Genomic DNA, 21,452 nt, shown 5'->3' on the forward strand with positions numbered 1-21,452 from the left:
CCGCGCAAGAGGTCAGACTCCCGGAGCTGAAGGTCCCCGCTGGCCGGCGCGCTAGGGCTGCTGGGCGAGGTGCTGTGGGGTCACCACCGCCGCAGGCCGCGCGGGGGAGCCGGAGCCGGAGCCGGGTCCGGGCTGCTGGGCACCAGCTCAGGCACGGTCCGCGGCGCCTGCCCCAGGCGCCGCGCGCCACCAGCCGGGGCCGAAGCAGGAAGAGGGAGCGCGCGGCGGACACGCGCAGCAGTAGGAAGGAGGCTGTGAGTATTGTGGACGGGGGGGTCTCCCCAGAAAAACACCGCGGGGGGAGGGGCTACTTGGCCGCGCGCCAATCAGGGTCTGGTTTGTCGACACCCCCTCTCAGGCTTCCACCCTGGGAGAGTGTCTCTCACCGCTCCCTCCTCCCCTTCGCCACGGCGCGTTCCGCGCTCCCCCTCCCCTCTGCGCGCTGACGTTGTCGCGTCTCGCTCTCTCGGCGGCTGGAAGCGTCGGGGCAGGTGACGGTGGCTCGGGCGGCTGTTTGCTCGCTCAGCGGTGAAGGCACGGAGCAGCGCGAGCCGGGCCCGCGGGTGAGTCCGTGACGCCGCGGCGTTCTAGATCCCGCCGCTCGGGAGCCGGGGACCTGCGCGCGCCCGCGGGGGGAGGGGCGTGGGGTTCCGCTCACCACCCCCACCCCGCGGGCTCCTCACAGCGGCTCCCGCCGGGGCCTCCCCGCCCCGAGGGCTGGAGCGGAGGCCGGGGCCGCCGTGCGCGGCCCTGGACAAAGCGCCACAGAGCCCCCGGGGCGGGGTGGGTGGTCGCTGCCTATGGAGAAGCAGGAGCGCGCCCGCCCCTCAGTCGCGGCAGGTTTCGGCGCGGGGACCGCTCCGCTTTGCCGAGGGGGAGCGGGGCCGGCAGAGCCCCTGGCAACCACCCACCCGGGGGAATCGGGCTGCGTTGTTTGGCAACTGCGTAACCCCTCGGTCACGTGACGCCGGTGTCCCAGCGCCGCCGTCGCCCTCCCCCCCCCCCCCCGGACTGCTAATTTATCCCCCTCACCCCCTTCCGAGCTCAGCCTACGGCCCGGACCAGCCGGGGGTGCGAGGGGTGGGGGGGCAGCGGATCGGGGAAAATTCACCCCGCTCAACATTTTATTTAAAAAACAAACAAACAAACAAACCTTACACCACCAAACTCGCAGTAGATTTATAATTCATCCACTCGCTGTGAAAACCCTTTGGGGAAGGGACCTGTGTCTCCTCCTGACAGGTGGGAAGCCCAGGGTGGGGTGTGATGTAACTAGGCTTAGGAGAATTTTTTTTTTTTTTTTTATGATTTGCAGGAATAATACCCAGGTCTATTTTTCTGCATTTTTTTAAATTAATTTAAATTTTCATGGTTGTGGGAAATTATAGGTGGTCAGACAGGTTCAGACAATTGTTTGATGACAGTAGACATTGAAATTCAAGAAGTTAAATTTTTATAACTCTGAAAACACAAATTGTCAACATCCTGTCACGTCAGAACATAAAACCTAAATGTCCTCAAATCAAGCTCTAATAAGTTCTCCAGCAGCATTTTTCTTATTTTGTCTCTGTAAATTTCAGTTGTTGTTGATGGAAATATTTTTATGGGTTTACGTGTATGGTGAAATTGATGTTGACCAATATTTACTGATAAAAATCTATTACTTCCGAGCTTAGATATAAGTAATATCCAAACATTTGAGAAATAGCTGCTCATCTGACGAAAGCTTATGCTCAAATAAATTGGTTAGTCTCTAAGGTGCCACAAGTACTCCTTTTCTTTTTGCTAATACAGAATAACACGGCTGCTACTCTGAAATCTGTCAGCCAAATCTTGCATTCATATTTCTTTTGATGACTTCACACAGGATTGTTTTGCTTTGTTTTAGGTATTTGTAGTGTTTTCCACAGTTTGTTCTGTGGTTGGGTATTTTGAAGAGTTAGTGGAGGCAGAATTGACTTGCAAATATTAAAATATATCTAAGTTTCAAAACTTTAGACCAGAGGTCCCCAAACTGTGGGGCATGCCCCCATATGGAGGCACGGAGGAATGTTCCGGGGGGCATGGGCACGGCTGCTCCTCAGAGCAAAGGAACTGCATAAGTGTGCAGTATTAATTTTTAATATCTTTTTTAAATAATGCTGTGCAGTATTTTGTATATCCTCTTTTCAAAATGTTATCTCTGCAGCTTGTAACTTTCATTATTGTAATAAAAAATTGAGCCAGGAAATGATATCAAAATGATGAAGGTACTTTAGGAGGTCTAAAAAGGGGGCACCCAAAAACTTTTAGTGAAAATGCTTTTTTTTTTTACTAACTAACAGTTTGAGCCCTGGGATTTCCTTGCATCATTTTTAGCATGTTTAAATGGAAGATGAAAATAGATCTGTGGCCCAGTTTTTGGTACAATGAACAGATAACACAGCTTCTCCGCTGAAACTAATAGACTATTAGGAATATCTAGTAAATATAATTTTTATCTAAGAGCAACAGATAGTAACCTATATTGACATGATCTAAAAAATTGAAAGTGTTGTAGTTCACAATAAAAAGGATAAAATGTTTACTCTTTGACTGAATCTCATGGTAATCTTCCTATTTTGCAGACTGTAAATGTTGTAGTTTTAGTTGTTTGTCTGCTAAAACAAATTCCAGAATATTTAGTAATCGTTAGGAGGAATAAGGTACAGAATATATTTTTGTGTTTCTCATATTTGATATCTTAAAGGAAATACTGCAGTCAAATACAAATTTGAAAACAAAAGCACAGAGGCAGCAGTCAAGTGTTGACAGTTTGTTTAAAACTGGTCTTTGGAACTGCTCTTTAAAATGGATTATCAGAATGAAGCTTTTGTCAGATAGTATTGAATTAACAGTAAAATCTGAATCTTGATTTGGTCAAAATGAGAGTAAATCTGACTTTTATTTACTGATAAATTTGCAGCAATTTACTCTACAATCCGTTGGACAGAACTAAATTGCTAACAATTACAGTAGTCTTTATAAGAAATTAAAAATAATACTTTGACTCTATTGATATGGTGCAGAATCTGTGCTAAAAGAGGGAAGGAAATTGTGCCCTCTTTTTACTAATGTGTAAATCAATTGATGAAATATGGTTTAACTTGCATCTTCAAATTATGCAGCATCAATTTAGCTGTAATTGAACTGTCAGTTACCAAGATGGAACTGCAGAATTTTCAAAGTGTACAGGAACAATTGACTTCTAGAATTGGTGGTAGAAAGCCAACTTAACAGAATCATACTCTTTCTCTGCTGTGCATCTTAGTCAAAGTTATAAAGGTGTTGCTGTATCCAGCACCTGTCTCTACACAGCAGTGGTAATTTGGGGCCCAAACCTGCTTCCACAGACATCCGTGGCAAAATTCCTGTTGCAGTTAATGAATATTACATTGTTTTGGTTATGACTGGTGAATCAAAGTTTAGATACTTTAGAAGTAAGTCATAGTAGGACTATTAAATTTGGCAGTTTATCCTTTATTAGAAATAATCTTCAACTATGTTAAGGGCTGTTCTAAAAAGGACTGTGATCAATTGTTCTTCATGTCCACTGAAGGTAGGACAAGAAGTAATGGGCTTAATCTGCAACAAGGCAGAATCAGATTAGATATTAGGAAAAACTTTCTACCTATAAAGAAAAGGAGTACTTGTGGCACCTTAGAGACTAACCAATTTATTTGAGCATAAGCTTTCGTGAGCTACAGCTCACAGTGAGCTGTAGCTCACGAAAGCTTATGCTCAAATAAATTGGTTAGTCTCTAAGGTGCCACAAGTACTCCTTTTGTTTTTGTGAATACAGACTAACATTGTTGTTACTCTGAAACCTTTCTACCTATAAGGGCAGTTAAGATCTGGAATAGGATTCCAAGGGAGGTTGTGGAGGTTTTCACAAACAGATTAGACAGATGCCTGTCAGGGTGGTCCAGGTTTACTTTGGTCCTGCCTGAGTACAGGGGCTAGACTTGATGACTTCTTGAGGACCCTTCCAGCTCTATATTCTTATGATTCTATGAAATTGAAACTTCTGTAACATATCTTTCCTAACATGGAAGGCATAAAAGGACTCTATCAACTTGAAATCTAATCAAATCACTATATATATTTTTTAAATCTTTCCCGCTGCTTTGCGAAAGAGTTTACGGAAACATGGGAAAGTGACTGGTTATATGGGGGAGACAGTGCGCTGTCAAATGCAAAGAAGACAGACTAATTTCAGTTATACTAATATCATGTGTTAATTGTAACAATGGCAGGTAACAAACTTTCAGACGGAAGTATAATTTTCATTTATTAAGTTGGAGTATCTTAAAACAAATCTGCAATTTTTATAACTGCTTCATGAGTATTAAGCAGAGGCACTAGTCAGACAGGGTTTTGTTTGACTTCTTTTGAGTCAGGGAGCCTAATGAAAAATTCTAAAATTGGATTTTGGTAGAGCCAGCTGTATTTACAGAAGAAAAGTTTTTATATATCTTAAATTACATTTATTGACAAGTTACTGAATGAGAATTTCACATCTTTTTAAGCATATAGGGTAAATCTTAATGAATTAATGCCTTAATTGCATTCATTATTTCAGAGCACTCTGTGCAGTGGTGCAGTACTTGCAGGGTTGGCAGTACTGTTTAATACGAGGCTTTAAAAATCCACTAGCCTTTGGCAAGCAGGAAGCTTTCCTGCTATCTGCTTTTGCAGAATCTAAGCTTCTATCTGGAAATAAGTTTTTTAGCCCTTGTGACTGTGAAGATCACCTTCCAAATACGAACAAAGTAGAAACTGAAAGCTTTGTCTTCCTAAATCTGCAGATTTTTAGTTCCTCTATTGATGTTCGGATCTCCAAAGCAGCATCCAAGCAAAAACTGACCAGAACCTTCGCAGTCTTCCCTGCTGTTATGAGAAAAGGAGTACTTGTGGCACCTTAGAGACTAACAAATTTATTTGAGCTATTTGAGCATAAGCTTTTGTGAGCTACAGCTTACTTCATCAGATGCATTCAGTGGAAAATACAGTGGTGAGATGTATATACACAGAGAACATGAAAAAATGGGTGTTACCATACACACTGTAAGGAGAGCGATCAGGTAAGGTGAGCTATTACCAGCAGGAGAGCAGGGGGCGGGGTGGGGAACCTTTTGTAGTTATAATCAAGGTGGGCCATTTCCAGCAGTTGAAAAGCATGTCTGAGGAACAGTTCCGGGGGGGAATAAACATGGGGAAATAGTTTTACTTTGTGTAATGACCCATCCACTCCCAGTTTTTATTCAAGCCTTTGTTAATTGCCACTTTTAGGTCCGTAATTGAGTAACCAACGAGATTGAAGTGTTCTCCGACTGGTTTTTGAATGTTATAATTCTTGACGTCTGATTTGTGTCCATTTATTCTTTTACATAGAGGCTGTCCAGTTTGGCCAATGTACATGGCAGAGGGGCATTGCTGGCACATGATGGCATATATCACATTGGTAGATGTGCAGGTGAACGAGCCTCTGATAGTGTGGCTGATGTGATTAGGCCCTATGATGGTGTCCCCTGAGTAGATATGTGGACACAGTTGGCAACGGGCTTTGTTGCAAGGATAGGTTCCTGGGTGAGTGTTTTTGTTGTGTGGTTGCTGGTGAGTATTTGCTTCAGGTTGGGGGGCTGTCTGTAAGCAAGGACTGGCCTGTCTCCCAAGATCTGTGAGAGTGATGGGTCGTCCTTCAGGATAGGTTGTAGATCCTTGATGATGCGTTGGAGAGGTTTTAGTTGGGGGCTGAAGGTGATGGCTAGTGGCATTCTGTTATTTTCTTGGGCCTGTCCTGTAGTAGGTAACTTCTGGGTACTCTTCTGGCTGTGTCAGTTTGGTTCTTCACTTCCGCAGGTGGGTATTATAGTTGTGAGAATGCTTGATAAGAGATATTGTAGGTATTTGTCTCTGTCTGAGGGGTTGGAGCAAAGGTGGTTGTATCATAGAGCTTGGCTGTAGACAATGGATCATGTGGTGTGGTCTGGATGAAAGCTGGAGGCATGTAGGTAGGCATAGCGGTCAGTAGGTTTCCGGTATAGGGTGGTGGTTATGTGACTACGGTGCTAATAAGCGATGGTGTCCACACAAGTGGAGCTCTTGTGTGGACTGGTCCAGGCTGAGTTTGATGGTAAGATGGAAATTGCTGAAATCATGGTGGAATTCCTCAAGGGCTTCCTTTCCATGGTTCCAGATGATGATGTCATCAGTGTAGCGCAAGTAGAGTAGGGGCATTAGGGGACGAGAGCTGAGGAAGCGTTGTTCTAAGTCAGCCATAAAAATGTTGGCATACTGTGGGGCCATGCGGGTACCCATAGCAGTGCCGCTGATTTGAAGGTATACATTGTTCCCAAATGTGAAATAGTTATGGGTGAGGACAAAGTCACAAAGTTCAGCCACCAAGTTTGCCGTGACATTGTCGGGGATACTGTTCGTGACGGCTTGTAGTCCATCTTTGTGTGGAATGTTGGTGTAGAGGGCTTCTCCATCCATAGTGGCCAGGATGGTGTTTTCAGGAAGATCACCGATGGATTGTAGTTTCCTCAGGAAGTCAGTGGTGCCTCGAAGACAGCTAGGAGTGCTGGTAGCTTAGGGCCTGAGGAGGGAGTCTCCATAGCCAGACAATCCTGCTGTCAGGGTGCCAATGCCTGAGATGATGGGGCGCCCAGGATTTCCAGGTTTATGGATCTTGGGTAGCAAATAGAATACCTCTGGTCGGTTTTCCAGGGGTGTGTCTGTGCGGATTTGTTCTTGTGCTTTTTCAGGGAGTTTCTTGAGCAAATGCTGTAGTTTCTTTTGGTAACCCTCAGTGGGATCAGAGGGTAATGGCTTGTAGAATGTGGTGTTGGAGAACACTTCAGTCTCGTTGGTTACTCGATTACAGACCTAAAAGTGGCAATTCTTCAACAAAAAAACTTCAAAAACAGACTCCAACGAGAGACTGCTGAATTGGAATTAATTTGCAAACTGGATACAATTAACTTTAGGCTTGAATAAAGACTGGGAGTGGATGGGTCATTAGACAAAGTAAAACTATTTCCCCATGTTTACTCCCCCCCCCCCCCCCCCCACGCACTGTTCCTCAGAGGTGCTTGTCAACTGCTAGAAATGGCCCACCTTGATTATCGCTACAAAAGGTCCCCCCCCCCCCGCTCTCCTGCAGGTAATAGCTCACTTTACCTGATCGCTCTCGTTACAGTGTGTATGATAATACCCATTGTTTCATGTTCTCTGTGTATATAAATCTCCCCACTGTATTTTCCACTGAATGCATCCTATGAAGTGAGCTGTAGCTCACGAAAGCTCATGCTCAAATAAATTTGTTCGTCTCTAAGGTGCCACAAGTACTCCTTTTTTTTTTTTTTTTTTTTTGCGGATACCGACTAACACAGCTGCTACTCTGACTGCTGTTATAGAGTACTCTATGGGTAGCAGTTAAACTGACAAGAATAATCAATTTCCTTCTGTTTCAAATTGGGAAAAGCTCTAGGCAGTAGAGGAGGGTGCCAAAATCAGATGCAGGGGGATGATGGTTTTGTTGGGAGAACCCCACCATCACTCTTGCAACAACCAGAGGGGCTTCGAAGGATGCAGGTGACACCTGCTAGCCAGACACTTCAAAAGATGGAACCCCTGAGTAGATTCCATGGACGTCAGCTTGGTAGGAATCCCAGTACCTTTCACTTTCACAGCAGCTGGTGTGGGATGTGGCTCTCTCTTGGATGTTGCTCCTGGCCATTAGAGCTGCTCCTCTAGTTTAATAATTTGGCTGTTAGGTGTTGAATAAATGTTTCAGCCCCTGTGTGTGAGATGGTAGGTGAATGAAATGAGGTTTTGTGTGTGTAATGGGAGAGCTGGGGGTGGTACAGTTGAGGAAGAGAACATGAGGTGCATAGGGTGAGCGATTACATTAAAACATACTGAAATTAGGAGCAGGGGCAGTTTGGGGAAGGGTGCATGTTTCAGCACAGGAATCTTTCATCCTGGCTAGGTAAAGTTTTCAAGTCCTGCTTAATGTAGAAATAACAATTTAATGAAATGTAGAGGTTACCTGAAGTCGGTTTCTGAACTAATTCATTTTAAAGGTACATAGCAGTTAAAAAGCTGCTTTACCTTAATATTATAGTTATATCCCTGACTGGATATTTAGGGGTAATTACCCTCCCATATAGTAGCACCTTGCTTGCTTTTTAAAAGGACTCATTCAGAATTGAAAGACCTGACTTATTTTCCTTCTCCCCACTCCACAGTTAACTAATTTGGGTTATGATGTATATTACCTCTGACAGTGGATTCGGAAAAGGGTTAGACAAAAAGCTTCTTTAAATGAGATGCAGCAGCAGTAATTCAGTGCCAGCTTCTGAAAGGTGATAGATCAAACACCACACCCAGGGTATTGAGCTTTGTTACAACTGCCTCTTTGGTCACACTAAACCCAGTATCTTGTGTGGTGGACTGCTTAAGGAGGAGCTGGAGTTTTAACACTGCTGCAGCTCTTCTTTTTGGAAGCTAATGGGTGGTGGAGGAGGGGGATGACCAGAAAGACACTGAAAACAACCTTTGTCTTTAAAAGAGTGTAAGGACAAATGTCAAGGCCTGTTGATCTTGGCATTATTCCTTAGGAATAATTTCTAAAATGTCCTATGCTCAGCTGGAGCCAGAGAATAACTTTAGTATGGCGATTTATTACTCAAACATGTTAACTAGAAAGTCATCTAACATTTACAGTCTGCTGTTATCAATGATGTATGGTCTACAGATACGCTAAGTATTCAGCTCTCTCTGAGACCTATCACTTTTTAACTTTACTCTGTTGCATACATATGAGTCTGATCTGTGCACTAAAATTTCACTGAAATAGCTCTTTTCTTGAGTGAATGGAAATATTGCATATGACACTTCCTCATGTTCGCTTTAAAATGAACCTCAAATGTAACACATGATGCAACAGTTGAAAGGTGTAGTGCAAATTGGTTAAGTAAATTAATAGTGCTTTAAAAGCTGCAGCAGAGGAGGAATGTATAACTCATAGGTGTAGGTGTAGTCAGGGGTATTTTTAGTAAAAGTCATGGAGAGCTCACAGGCATTAAACAAAAAGAAAAGGAGGACTTGTGGCACCTTAGAGACTAACCAATTTATTTGAGCATGAGCTTTCGTGAGCTACAGCTCACTTCATCGGATGCATCCGATGAAGTGAGCTGTAGCTCACGAAAGCTCATGCTCAAATAAATTGGTTAGTCTCTAAGGTGCCACAAGTCCTCCTTTTCTTTTTGCGAATACAGACTAACACGGCTGTTACTCTGAAACCAGGCATTAAACAAAAATTCACAGCCCATGACCTGTCCATAACTTATACTAAAAATACCTGTGATTAAATCTGGGGGCGGGGGGGAGGGGGATACCCATGGCTGGCTGCGGACTGCTTCCCAGGGCTGCGGACTGCCAACCAGGGACCACTACCCAGGACCGCGGATGCTCCAGCTGGCTGCCATGGGACCACTACTGGGGTCGCTGGAGCAGCAGCTGGTGTGGCTGTCCTGGAGGCCACCTGAGCAGCTGGCCCCAGAGGTCAACCACACTGGCCCTCACAGAGGTCGCAGAAAGTCACAGAATCTGTAACTTCCGTAAGCTCCGTGACAGACACAGAGTCCTACTCATAGGACTGGTAATGCTTTACAGAACGAGTAAGGGTTACCAACCATTTCCATATTTCATCTCCCTTTTTTATAGTAGAACCTTGCTTGATCCCAGTTAGGGTCTGGGGACAGTGTGATCTTGACACCTTGGTATCATTTTGTGACCTCGTGGAGGCTGTGGATCCCTGCTTTAGAGCTATTTGCCTATAGCTTACTGCTTCAGTTCCAGCTTCTGTCATTAGTAAGATAGTTATTACCATCTGATGGCTATTTGGCTTGTGTGACGTGAATTAATCTCAGTCTAGTTTCTGCTGAACAAATCACACACCGCAAAGTGTATCATGACTGGCATTAACTGGTACCCTTGGCACTTTGAAAGACCAAATAGTTATGGAAACTGAACTACCTTCTCATCCTCTCTCATAAAACGCATACATGCAATTTATTATGAATGAATCCCAAAACGTTTTATGAATGTTAAAGCCCCTGTCTTCCCAGACTCCCTGAATTTAAGAAGGGACTTGTGATTGAGCATACAACTTCCTAGAATTACGCAATGTATCAAAAGGCTTGGGAAGTAGAGAGAGAAGTGTTGGGTATGAACATAGTTGCTCTTGTTTCTCCACTGCTTGTCAGTACAGTAGTAAGCAGCAGTCTTAAGAATGACTGTTCACCTGCAGATACCTAGTTCTTATATACCAATGTAATTGCCTTTATAAATACCTTAGAAAGAGAGGTAGGTTTGTTGAATTTTGATATCACAACAGTAGATGACAAAATGCAGGCAGAAATTGGGGATTTTAAAACAAGAAGACCACCTGTTTGAAAATTGTATTTCTAGATGTTGAAAATATCCTGCATAAAATGGTAAAAGAGGTTGGTATTCTTCTGTTTGCTGTAATGAGAACATAACACTGTATTTTGTTTGATATTAGACTGCTAAATGAAAGGGAACTCTGTTCAGTGTTGCTCTAATAATGTTGTTTTCTTTTCTTCAACTTGCAGAGAAGTTGAAACGCTAGTAGTGTTCCCTTGTGCAGCGCAAAAGAATGAGCCAACAGTGGGAAAGAGTACACTATATCCTGATTGGATACATTTGAAGAGGACAATTTTAATCTTGTGGCATGCTTCAGCAGGAACCATACTAAAAAAGAAGTAAGCTCAACATCATTGTTTTATTATGTTAATTGAATTGCATTTATCAATTACTTAAAGAGATACTGAGTTGAGGTTTAAAATCTGGCCTTTACGATTTAAAAAAAAAAAAAAAAAAATCCACTGGGACAAATTCAGTTTCTCTCTTTGAAGGAACCCACAATGCCTTATGGCTTTTTATCTAGATCTCCTGCATCACCTGTTCCAAATTTTGAGTGCCAATGAGGACACTTCCAGACATACAATTTCACACATTCTTAGGATGTATGTATGATTTAATGATGATACATTCCTATAAAAATAGGGGATAACAGGGACAGATGTCTGGCAGAAGTGTGGGTTGCGTCCACCTTAAGTGGTTTTTTGCATTTCAACATGCATTATTTAACTGTGTGGTTCAAATGCCCAGTGTTCTTTGAGCATTCTTTTCACACCTGAATTGCTGGCTAAATGTTTCAGATAGTTCATTTCCAACATGGCTTTTAAAAATAAAGCTATGTATATTTTAGGCTGCTTTCTGCAACAATAGTAAGAAACATAATTCCTCCTGTTTATCAGCCATTTAAAAAAGTGAAAGTAGAGCTTAAGCAATTCAGGATAAAGGCAGTCCTACAGATTGACGCCGAAGAGTTGTTGATCAAACTTCAAAATAAAAAAAAATCACCATTGCAGAACAAACATGGGAAATTTCATCCCAGAGTAAGCTATCCTTTACTTATATGAGCACCTGAAAATAAGCTTGGAATGAGAGTGCTTCTGAACCATAACTTGACCATTGCTACTGTGGTCTCTAAATATTTTTTCCTCCTTTTGAAGTGCAATGTACTAATTTTAAAAACAAATATTTTTTGTTTGACCTACTGGATCTGATTAATCAAGTAAACCCGTAGACTATGATTATTAAAGAAAAAACATTAATGATAGGATCTTCTAAAAATTACATGTTTAGATGGTGGTGGTTTTATTGAATTTAAATGTTTTGGGACCTAATTGCCCTATCGTTTATGCATATGCAACTCCAGTTGACCTCAGCTGTTATAGGATGTGCACAACCAAGAAACTGATTGGGCCTCTGGAGAAATGGCTTAAACCTTCAGCCTTGTTAATTTAAAAAAACAGTTTTTCATCACTCTAAGTTATGGAATAACAGTGCTTATATGAATTTTGAGATCAGATAGTCATGCCCTATCTACCTGAAATCATTCCTCCTCCAAATAATTGTCTTCCTCTCTTAGCTCAAGCCAAGTGAATAAGCAAAAAGTCTTAGATAAGCCAGTTCCACACTCGGAAGTCAAGATGCAGAATTTGATAAGTTTGGCAATCTCTTCTAGAGACTATGCATATCTGTGTAAACTAGGAATGCTTCCGTTTCTCTCCTGAGAGTCAGCATTCCAAGACTGAAGGCAAATCTAGCTTCCCGCCCACTCCACCCCACATGCTTTCATGTGGCAAATTGGAAGTAACATAGATTTACTGTTAGTTATAAATTTAATTCATTTGAACCATTGATCAGACTTTCTAAGTGCTAATGCTCTTTGCATTGCTATTACTAAATAGTGGGAACTTTGAATCTCCTGTCATTAGAGGTCACCAGTAAGTGAAATTTGTGGCACCAGAATTTGTGATTTGCCAATACCAGCTGCATTTGTGCTTAGTGTTTGGATGTCTCACCTTTCTCTGAGGTGTTAATCAGGTGTGACATGAAACTTGTATAGAAAATTATTTATACACAAAGTGTGTTTAACCACCTCCACTCCTCTAAAGAGATGACAATTTTAAAAAGAGCATTCAGAAGGGAGTCTCTTGTAAAAGTAGTAGGGAAATAAGAATCTTTACCTAACTCTCTGGATAGTAATGCACCATCATGGAAGCTGCTGTTCCTGCTCTCCTCTTCAACGGTTGGCATATGGTAATCAGTACAAGGGTTTTTCTTTCAATTACTTCCCTGGGATATACCACCTCCATTACATCCTGTGGGTATTCTGAGAAATCAGTAGCTTGTGTCCCTCTATAATAAACTCTCAAGCACAAACACTAACTTAAATCTAAACAAATTCTATTCCAAAACATAACTTCAAAAGTCTGAGAAAGCTACAAAGCAAGTCAATTGGGGGAAAATCTGAAACACAACTGGTACAGTATCTTCTCAGATCCTTCTAGGGTGAATCACTCAATTTGGCATATATTACTGTGCAGAAAGACAATTGCCAGATGTAATTCTATTTCTGCATTCTGGCATGTTAATTCAGACACTATTACAAAGATTCCATTAATCTTTCCTCTTAGTTATTGATCTTGTCTAAGGGAGGGGGAAATTCTCAGATAAGAAACTGAAATATAGGTGGGCACAGTTATCCATATGATCTGCTAAGTGCTCAAGCTGTAGTGCTTTTAGCAAGCATAAATTGATGACCAGGAAGTGGTTTGAATAGATTGGTGTCTGTCATTCAGAAGAAAATTAAGACGATAGCACCCAACTATGTTACCTAGCAGATAGGGAGGGAGTGCACTAAAATAAAAGGCCTGAGATGCTGCTACATTCCTAATCCTTTTAAAATCCCTGTCTATATCTATGGGTTCTGCAGGGGTTGTATCATCCTCTGGGGAAGAAAAGAGCTTCTTGGCTCCTGAAGGAGCCAAGTCCCAGGTAGTTTGATAAATTTCCTCAAGATAAACAATCTTGCTGTATTAGGAGGAAGATTATATAGAATTAGGATTCTCCCAAAGAGAGCACTTGGGATTCCACAACAGAATGAACAGGAAAGATCCATTTCTTAGTGTTGTCACCAATATTATTTTAACGCTTCAGGTATCTCTTTTGGAGTCATGGGAGCTATATGAAGGACCCTATCTAAATCTAGAAGGAGAGGTTTGATCTTCAGATTTGTATTGTCATATAGCCTGCTTTGCGTCCTTAGAGTTCCCCTTTTCCTTTGAATTCTGTAGGGGATAAATAATGCCTAACAGCCTAGGCAAAACGGTTCTTTCCCCTTCTAACCTCACACAGCTTTCAAACTGGGTTCCCCCCATGAAAATTCCTTAATATTAACTTTCTGAAATTTTCACACCTTTGGGGTGTTTGGTTCTGAAAAAGATACATTGCTCCAAGAGATAGAGGGTCTGGTAAGCAGCAGGCTGTATATGGTAGAGGACTAGTATCAACTCTGAGGCAGCTAATACCTTGTTTGGATGAGGGAAGATATTTTAAAGGACCGTTTTACTTTGAGAACACCTACCAAAGGTGGTAGGCTGGAGAGGCAAAGTAGAAACTGACAGTTACCCACTTGGGAAGGGAGGGCGGTACCTCAGGCAAGAAGCAGCTGGAATGGTATCTGTTGCCAAGCCTAAATCTAGAGTTAATATGGTTGCCAACACATGTGCCACTGCTAGTTACAGCCATGTCTGGTAGGAGTTACGATGCAGGTTCTCTCTGAGCACTCTACAACACTGGCTCTCAACCAGAGGTACGCATACCCATGGGGGTATGCCAGGGGTGGACAAACTTTTTGGCCTGAGGGCTACATTGGGATTGCAAAACTGTATGGAGGGCCAGGTAGGGAAGGCTGTGCCTCCCCAAACAGCCTGGCCTCCGACCCCTCTCAGCCCCCCTCAGTACCCCTGACCTATCCAACCCTCCCTGCTCCTTGTCCCCTAACTGTCCCCCCCAGGACCCCATCCCCTATCTAACCCTCCCCCCCGCGCCCTGTCACCTGACCGCCGCCTCCTGGGATGCCCTGCCCCTAACTGCCCACTGGGACCCCATCCCCATCCTACCCCCCTATCCCCTGACTGCGCCCCTCCCCTCCCCGTCCCCCAGAACCTCCGCCCCATCCAACCGCTCCCTGTCCCCGACTGCCTCCCGGGACCCCCCGGCCCCCTTACCATGCCGATCAGAGCAGCATGTCTGGCAGCTGCGCCACCCAGCCAGAGCTAGTCACGCTGTCGCTCTGCCTGGCAGGAGCGCGCAGCCCCGCCACCCAGAATGCTGCCTGCTGCAGGGGAGGGGGAACAGCGGGGGAGGGGCCTCCCCGGCCGAGAGCTCAAGGGCCGGGCAGGATGGTCCCGCGGGCCGTAGTTTGCCCACCTCTGGCAGAGGTCTTCCACAGGGTACATCAACTCATCTAGATATTTGCCTAGTTTTACACTAGGCAACATAAAAAGCACTAGCGAAGTCAGTACTACATAAAATTTCATATAGACAATGACTTGTTTATACTGCTCTATATACTATACGTTGAAATTTAAGTACAATATTTATATTCCAATTGATTTATTTTATAATTGTGTGATAAAAATGAGAAAGTGAGCAATTTTTCTGTAATGGTGTGCTCTGACACTTTTGTATTTTTATGTCTTTTGTAAGCAAATAGTTTTTAAGTGCGGTGTAATTTGGGATTGTGCAAGACAAATTAAACTCCTGAAAGGGGTACAGAAGTCTGAAAAGCTTGAACGCCACTGCTCTACAACACTCACCATTCATCACAAAGTTACTTCTTTTGCCTGGGTGCCTAGCTGACTCTTGAGGGCTATTAGATGAGTGGAAGGAAGGAAAGTCCCTCATGAGAGCATCCCATAGAGTGTGGTGGGGGGTGGGAGAAAGCTGCTGAATAGGCATTTCCATCTTCTAGACTCCTGAGCTGATGCTCACTAGCCTTATTAAGAGAAGCCCTATATGTTTGCTTCATGTAGGTGCCTACAGGCAGAGCACTTCTTGAGGATTTTCTGTCATGAAAGCAAGATTTACAGTCTCACAGCTGCTGTTCATTTCTTGAGGAGGCATACAAACAGCTGGCTGACTGGATGCACTCAAGCAGCTATTGCACCAGAGTATGCATGAAAGAAAATTCGTTATTGATTAGCTAACACCCTGCCTGGGAGCACAGAAGGAACTGCATACCAATTAGTCTGAATTGGCATACTAAAACTGAAATAGACAACAAGGTTGGGATGGTGAACTTGGTATTTGGAAGCCATTGTTTTTGTTAATGTCACTGAAGTACAGAACAGAATGCTGTAATCTTTCCTAAAGGTATGCACCTATAAAACTTAAATATTTTAAAGGGTTCAGTTTGTTTCATATCTGATTGTCCAAAAGTTTAACTTCATGGAAAGCTTTCATTTATTCTGTGATTGGTATGGTCTTAGGTGAGTTAAGGTACTGATTTGGCTTAATACTTATAACCTGAGGTAAATCTATTTCTGATTCTTTGTAGGATGGCTGGCTGTGGTGAAATTGATCACTCGATCAATATGCTTCCCACTAATAGGAAGACAAATGAGTCCTGTTCCAATGCAACACCTTCCCTGACGGTCCCTGAATGTGCTATCTGTCTGCAAACGTGTGTCCACCCAGTGAGTCTGCCTTGTAAACATGTTTTCTGCTATCTGTGTGTGAAGGGAGCTTCCTGGCTTGGAAAACGATGTGCACTGTGTCGGCAGGAGATTCCTGAGGACTTTCTTGACAAGCCAACCTTACTATCACCAGAGGAACTCAAAGTGGCGAGCAGGGGCAATGGGGAATATGCTTGGTACTATGAAGGTAGAAATGGTTGGTGGCAATATGATGAACGTACCAGTAGGGAGCTGGAAGATGCCTTTTCCAAAGGTAAAAAGAGTACTGAAATGTTAATTGCTGGGTTCTTGTATGTAGCAGATCTCGAAAACATGGTTCAGTATAGGAGAAATGAGCATGGACGTCGCAGGAAAATAAAACGGGACATAATAGATATACCAAAGAAGGGAGTGGCCGGGCTTAGGTTGGACTGTGATTCTAACACTGTCAATCTAGGAAGAGAGAGCTCTGCTGATGGTGCAGACAATACATCGGTTCTGGGGGCTGCTGCTGCGCAGCCTCTAGCATCCGTTTCTGCTAGACCCCTAACTTCACTAGATGGTCAGCTGACGAGTCCTGCAACGCCATCACCTGACGCAAGCACTTCTTTAGAGAACTCTTTTGCCCACTTACAAATAAATGGAGACAGCATGGCTGAAAGAAGTCATAGGGGAGAGGGAGAGGAAGACCAGGAGTCATCGTCTTCTGGTAGGGTGCCAGCCCCTGATACCTCCGTTGAGGAAACCGAATCGGATGATAGCAGCGATAGTGAGGATGTGTATGCTCAACTTCAGCAACACACGTCCCCTGCCCAGCAAAGACACTTGAATGCGAATGCAAACCAATCAGTAATAGAGAGACCAGTGGCAGGGGGTGGGATAGCAAGCACCAGTGTAAGATCTAGAAGACCTGATGGACAGTGTACGGTAACCGAAGTTTAAATTTAGAGCCATGTGTTTTAAAAACTCAGTCCAGTTTCTGTAAATTTTCTGTCCATGCTGGCATTGCACTCAAACCTAGCAGTGTATTTGAAGTGGGATGGGGGGAAGGGGAGAAACAGATTTGGCCTGTTAACTTAAAAGTCTCAACATGTCTCAGCTGGAAGACTCTTTAAATGTAAGAAACTGGGGTGTCTTGTTAATGGTTTGAAAGCTACTTAGCAATACCCAGTTTTCTTGAAAATGTCTTCTGTGTTTATTTTGTAGCATTTTACCCCATGGAGATACTCAGTCCCTTTTTGGCCAATGTATATCCACTGTACAATTCAGATTGTCTTCATTATCTGACTGTTGCATTAAGTGTCTTACTACTTTCTGCATGGATTGATATATGAAAAGAACACTAAAGCAATGTGGGAACAGACAAGATGTTGGGTATGAGCAGGATGCTTAATTTAATGTGAGAAAATATATGTGAGTTTGGAGTTAAGATGTGTTTTATTAGACAAAGCAATCATTTTATCTTCCTGCAGTGGAAATGTAAAAATGCTATTAACTTTTGTTGAAAATTCTTATCTGTACACACTTCATGGCATTTTCATTGGCTTTGCTGTCTAGTCCTTGTAGTTTGTTTTTGAGTTCTTTGTTGATCTGTCTTGTTTTTGTTACAAAATTTATAATTTAATAAAAACTACACTTTAACAATCCGTGGTGTCTTTGCACTTTGATTGAATTGTACCAAGGGGCACTTAGACAAAGGTATCATGAAGCAGGCATGTTATGCTGCCAAAAAGGGAGGCTTGGGTTGGCTTTGAGGGATCTTGAAATTCTCGCTTCCCAGACCAGGTTATCATATCGTGTGCTCACTGGCATGAGCACATCCTTCTGGCTGACTGAATGTTAACTGTGGTGTTGGAAGCCATGCGTTCTGATTTCAAGGCTGCTCAGTTCATTTTGCTGTTGTGGTGGGGAAATAAACTATTGCAGGAGAAAACCGCAGGTGATCTATACCTGTTACATCCAGTAGTGGAGCAAGTATGTTTATCTGGGTGTATTTCATCTTAGACAAGCAGCTAGTTTAAATGTTTGGCCCTGGTTATGGGAAAGTTAAGGTATGCAAATATTAGGGAATACGTTTCCACTTGTTTATATACCATTAGAAATCTAATTTCATGCTCTCAAAGGGTGGGACATGCTTCTCCTGAGGTTGTCGTAGGTCTGGTCTACACTACAGAGTTAGGTCGACGCAAGGCAGCTGACATCAACCTAAGTATGGATGTATTTACACTTAAATTTAGCTTCCGCTGACATAACTGCCCCTTACATCAACTTAATAACTCCTCCTCCACAAGCAGGTTAGAGTCAAGGTCAATGTAGTTATGTTGACGCAGTATCAGTGTAGAAACTGTGTTGCTTATGTTGACTGTTACTGGCTTTCAGGAGCTGTCCCGCAATGCCCCACACTGATAGTACAATCCATACAAGCACTCCGAGGGAGGACATGCACCACTGACACAAGGAGCAAAATGTAGACACACACATGCGATGTACTGTAATTACTCTGGCGGCTTTACACCAATGTAAGTTAGGTTGACATAATTTTGTAGTGTAGACATGGCCTTAGTGGGAGATGTGGCTCTACTGCTGGCCTCAGTGTCAAAAGACAGGATAAGCCTTTTCCCCCCCTGGCTTCAGAAAAGCTTACAATAATTTGAGCTGACTTGAGGTCATAAGTACTGCATTTGCTTTTAATTTTCCAAATTCATTAAGAAACCACTTCAGTTAATTCGGTCCAGATTTTGGTCAGAGGGAAAGGACATGGCCGTATTTGCAATAAAAATGTACAGACTAAGACATTACAAGAAAGCATCTATTCACATGTCTCAGCTTCTTAATGTAAGTCATTGGAAAACAAACCACACAGTTCACATACAGTTATCATAGAAATATGATACCTGAATTGTACAGAAATTGGATACAACACTTAAATCCTCAGCTGAAAGGTGCTGTTTTTATTCTCTAGGACTTCAGTTCTTTGAATGTAATGAGGTCCATTCTGATTTAGAATTGTTCTGTAAGATTGAAGCCCACATACTCAAATCCTCCTGTTTTTCTGTAAGCCATAATTGAAGTGCACACTTGTGAGGAAGAGAGCTCCAAAGACCATGCAGGTCTCTATTGCATTGTCTGGCTTCTGTTTAGGAAACAGGGAGAACATGAAACAAAGGAGAATTTGACCTCCCATAGAAACTAATTTGCCTTCCATTTTTCTCCATACCAAAAATTGATGGATATGATTAAAATTACTATCTGAGCACACCAGTGAGTTGTTTCCAGAGACTGACAGAAGAGGAAGGAATTGCAAAAGGACACCTTTTGGCAGAGTGGACTGGAGAAGATGTGTATTTCCCTGCCCCCTAATTTGGGCCCCACAAAACAAGGTTCCTTGATTCTATTCTTTTAAGGGATATAGACTCTGAAGTTTCATCAGAGGAGACAGTAGGGAGGTTTCATTTTTTCGCTGGCTTATCAACTGATCCATTTTTAATTAAGGTTGATGAGGAGGGTGCTCTGTGACTCTTGGGCCAATTTCCAATCCCTTGTCCAATCATGCCTCCAGGCAGAGTCCCTCTGGATAGTGTCCATTGACTCCTTAGACACCTTTGAGGAGCGATGGGCACTATCCAGAGTGTTCTCTGCTCAGTGTCCCCTTCTGGATCCCTGATTTTTAACTGGTGACTCCTGTTTCTGTTTACTTACTTGTCCCAAGAAGTCATTTGTGATCTGGGCTCAGTGGGTCCTCCCCTGCAGTTGAGGGGGTGGATTTCCCGGCTACCACAACAAGTACACCTTTTGGGAAGGCTATTTTTCCTGCCAATTTTCACTAAGCTGCAGCCACAATGCGTCACTCTTTTCTCTAGCTGAGTGAATTAAGAGATTTTCACCTTGTAAGAAAAGATTGGAAAGATGCACATACGGCAATTTAGAGAAAAAGGGACTACAACTTATGTATGACATTGCTACCCTTAAATTTTATGTGGCAAAGTAAATCGGAAGGGAAGCTTGGGCTATGGGAAAGACTTGTGATACCTAAGATGGTGGCTGTTACAATTCAGGACACCTGCACCTGTATTTCCTCTCAGTGGTCCCTTGAGGGCACGCACTCTAGGTTCCGGGCACCCACTCTAGGTTCCTGGCTCCCATCACTTCTCTTGGGCAGAGACCTGTGTTTCTCTCCCTTCTGACCAGGAATTGTCCAGGCTGCATAGTTCTTGGCCTATATTGTGATATTCCCAGCAAGCCACACAGCCTAATGAGACCACCAGCTGCACTTTGCTTTCTCGCCAGAGGCTACGAACAGCATACTGACCCACAGTTGTAAGTTATCACATAGCTCTTTATAAGAAAGCACATTTATTCTTAAGGTGAATGCACTCTAGAAACATTAAAAAACCATAAAAGGACCCACATGCATGCTAAAAAGCTTACCAGAGGCCACCCCAACTTCACTCTCGGACTCTGATATGCATCAGTCCTTCAAAACCCACAGTCATGTTTCCCATGTGGTTACAAATTCATAACACTCTCAGGTTCAGAACCACCTGACGGCAGCAATCACTTTTGCAAGCCTACCCAGTGAAGCATCAAGCACTTAATTGCCCGTTTCTGCTGGCTGGTTATATACATCCCAACGGAAGAGGGGGAGAAATACCAAAATCTAGATTGACAAAGGGCCTTAGGTGTTTCAATGTCTGATTGTTAGGTCCCCAGTGCATCCTCAGGGATCCAGGCTCCTCATACTGTGCATGGGGAGAGTTAGGTGTCCAAGGAAGGGCTCCTCAGAAGCCGAATGGGGCACTTCCTAAGCTAGTCAGGTATGAAATACAGAGCAAAGAGCTCTTAGGGCCAAGAATCTCAAAGGTATTTAGGCACTGGACTGACAGGCCAGAGATAGGACCCTTCAGCTGCCTGGAATTCTCAGCAAGAACCTGCTCCTAGAGTTAGGCACTTAAGCCAGGTCAGCGACTTAGGTAGCCTGTGCCTTTTCTTAGGAAAAGCAAAAGAGAGCCCTCCTACACCCTATTAATAGGGTACTACACACCTGGCAGGGGAACAACCTGGCTTCAAATCACTGCTCTAGCTGGAGGGGAACACAAGTCTCCCAAATCCCTGCGGCGTGCCCTCACCACCAAGCTATTGGCTAGGTTAGAGTTGGGCTTTCTCAAGCTTATCTGTTAGTGCTATTCCATTGTTTATAAATAACTACTAATTGGAGCAAGGATGTGCACCTGAGTACCCTAACCAGTAGGCTAGAGAGGCTCTCTCTGGCTTTAGTGCAACAATTTCAACAGGAAAGCATGAAAGGGA

The 21,452-nt window shown here is 43.3% G+C and overlaps 1 protein-coding gene across 1 annotated transcript; it reads left to right on the forward strand.

Moving 5' to 3' along the window:
• The first annotated feature begins 407 nt into the window (after positions 1–407).
• RNF146 (ring finger protein 146) lies at positions 408–17,654 on the forward strand. Its single transcript, XM_074946936.1, has 3 exons — positions 408–563; positions 10,665–10,814; positions 16,028–17,654. Exon 3 carries the CDS (start codon positions 16,029–16,031, stop codon positions 17,085–17,087), a length of 1,059 nt encoding a protein of 352 aa, XP_074803037.1. The 5' UTR covers positions 408–563; positions 10,665–10,814; position 16,028; the 3' UTR covers positions 17,088–17,654.
• Positions 17,655–21,452: the final 3,798 nt, after the last annotated feature.

Source organism: Natator depressus, chromosome 3, assembly GCF_965152275.1.
Source record: "Natator depressus isolate rNatDep1 chromosome 3, rNatDep2.hap1, whole genome shotgun sequence".
In the NCBI taxonomy this organism is placed as follows: domain Eukaryota; kingdom Metazoa; phylum Chordata; order Testudines; family Cheloniidae; genus Natator; species Natator depressus.

Coding starts and splice junctions, on each gene's coding strand:
- RNF146 (XM_074946936.1), top strand. CDS start 16,029: ATGGCTGGCTGTGGTGAAATTGATCACTCGATCAATATGCTTCCCACT.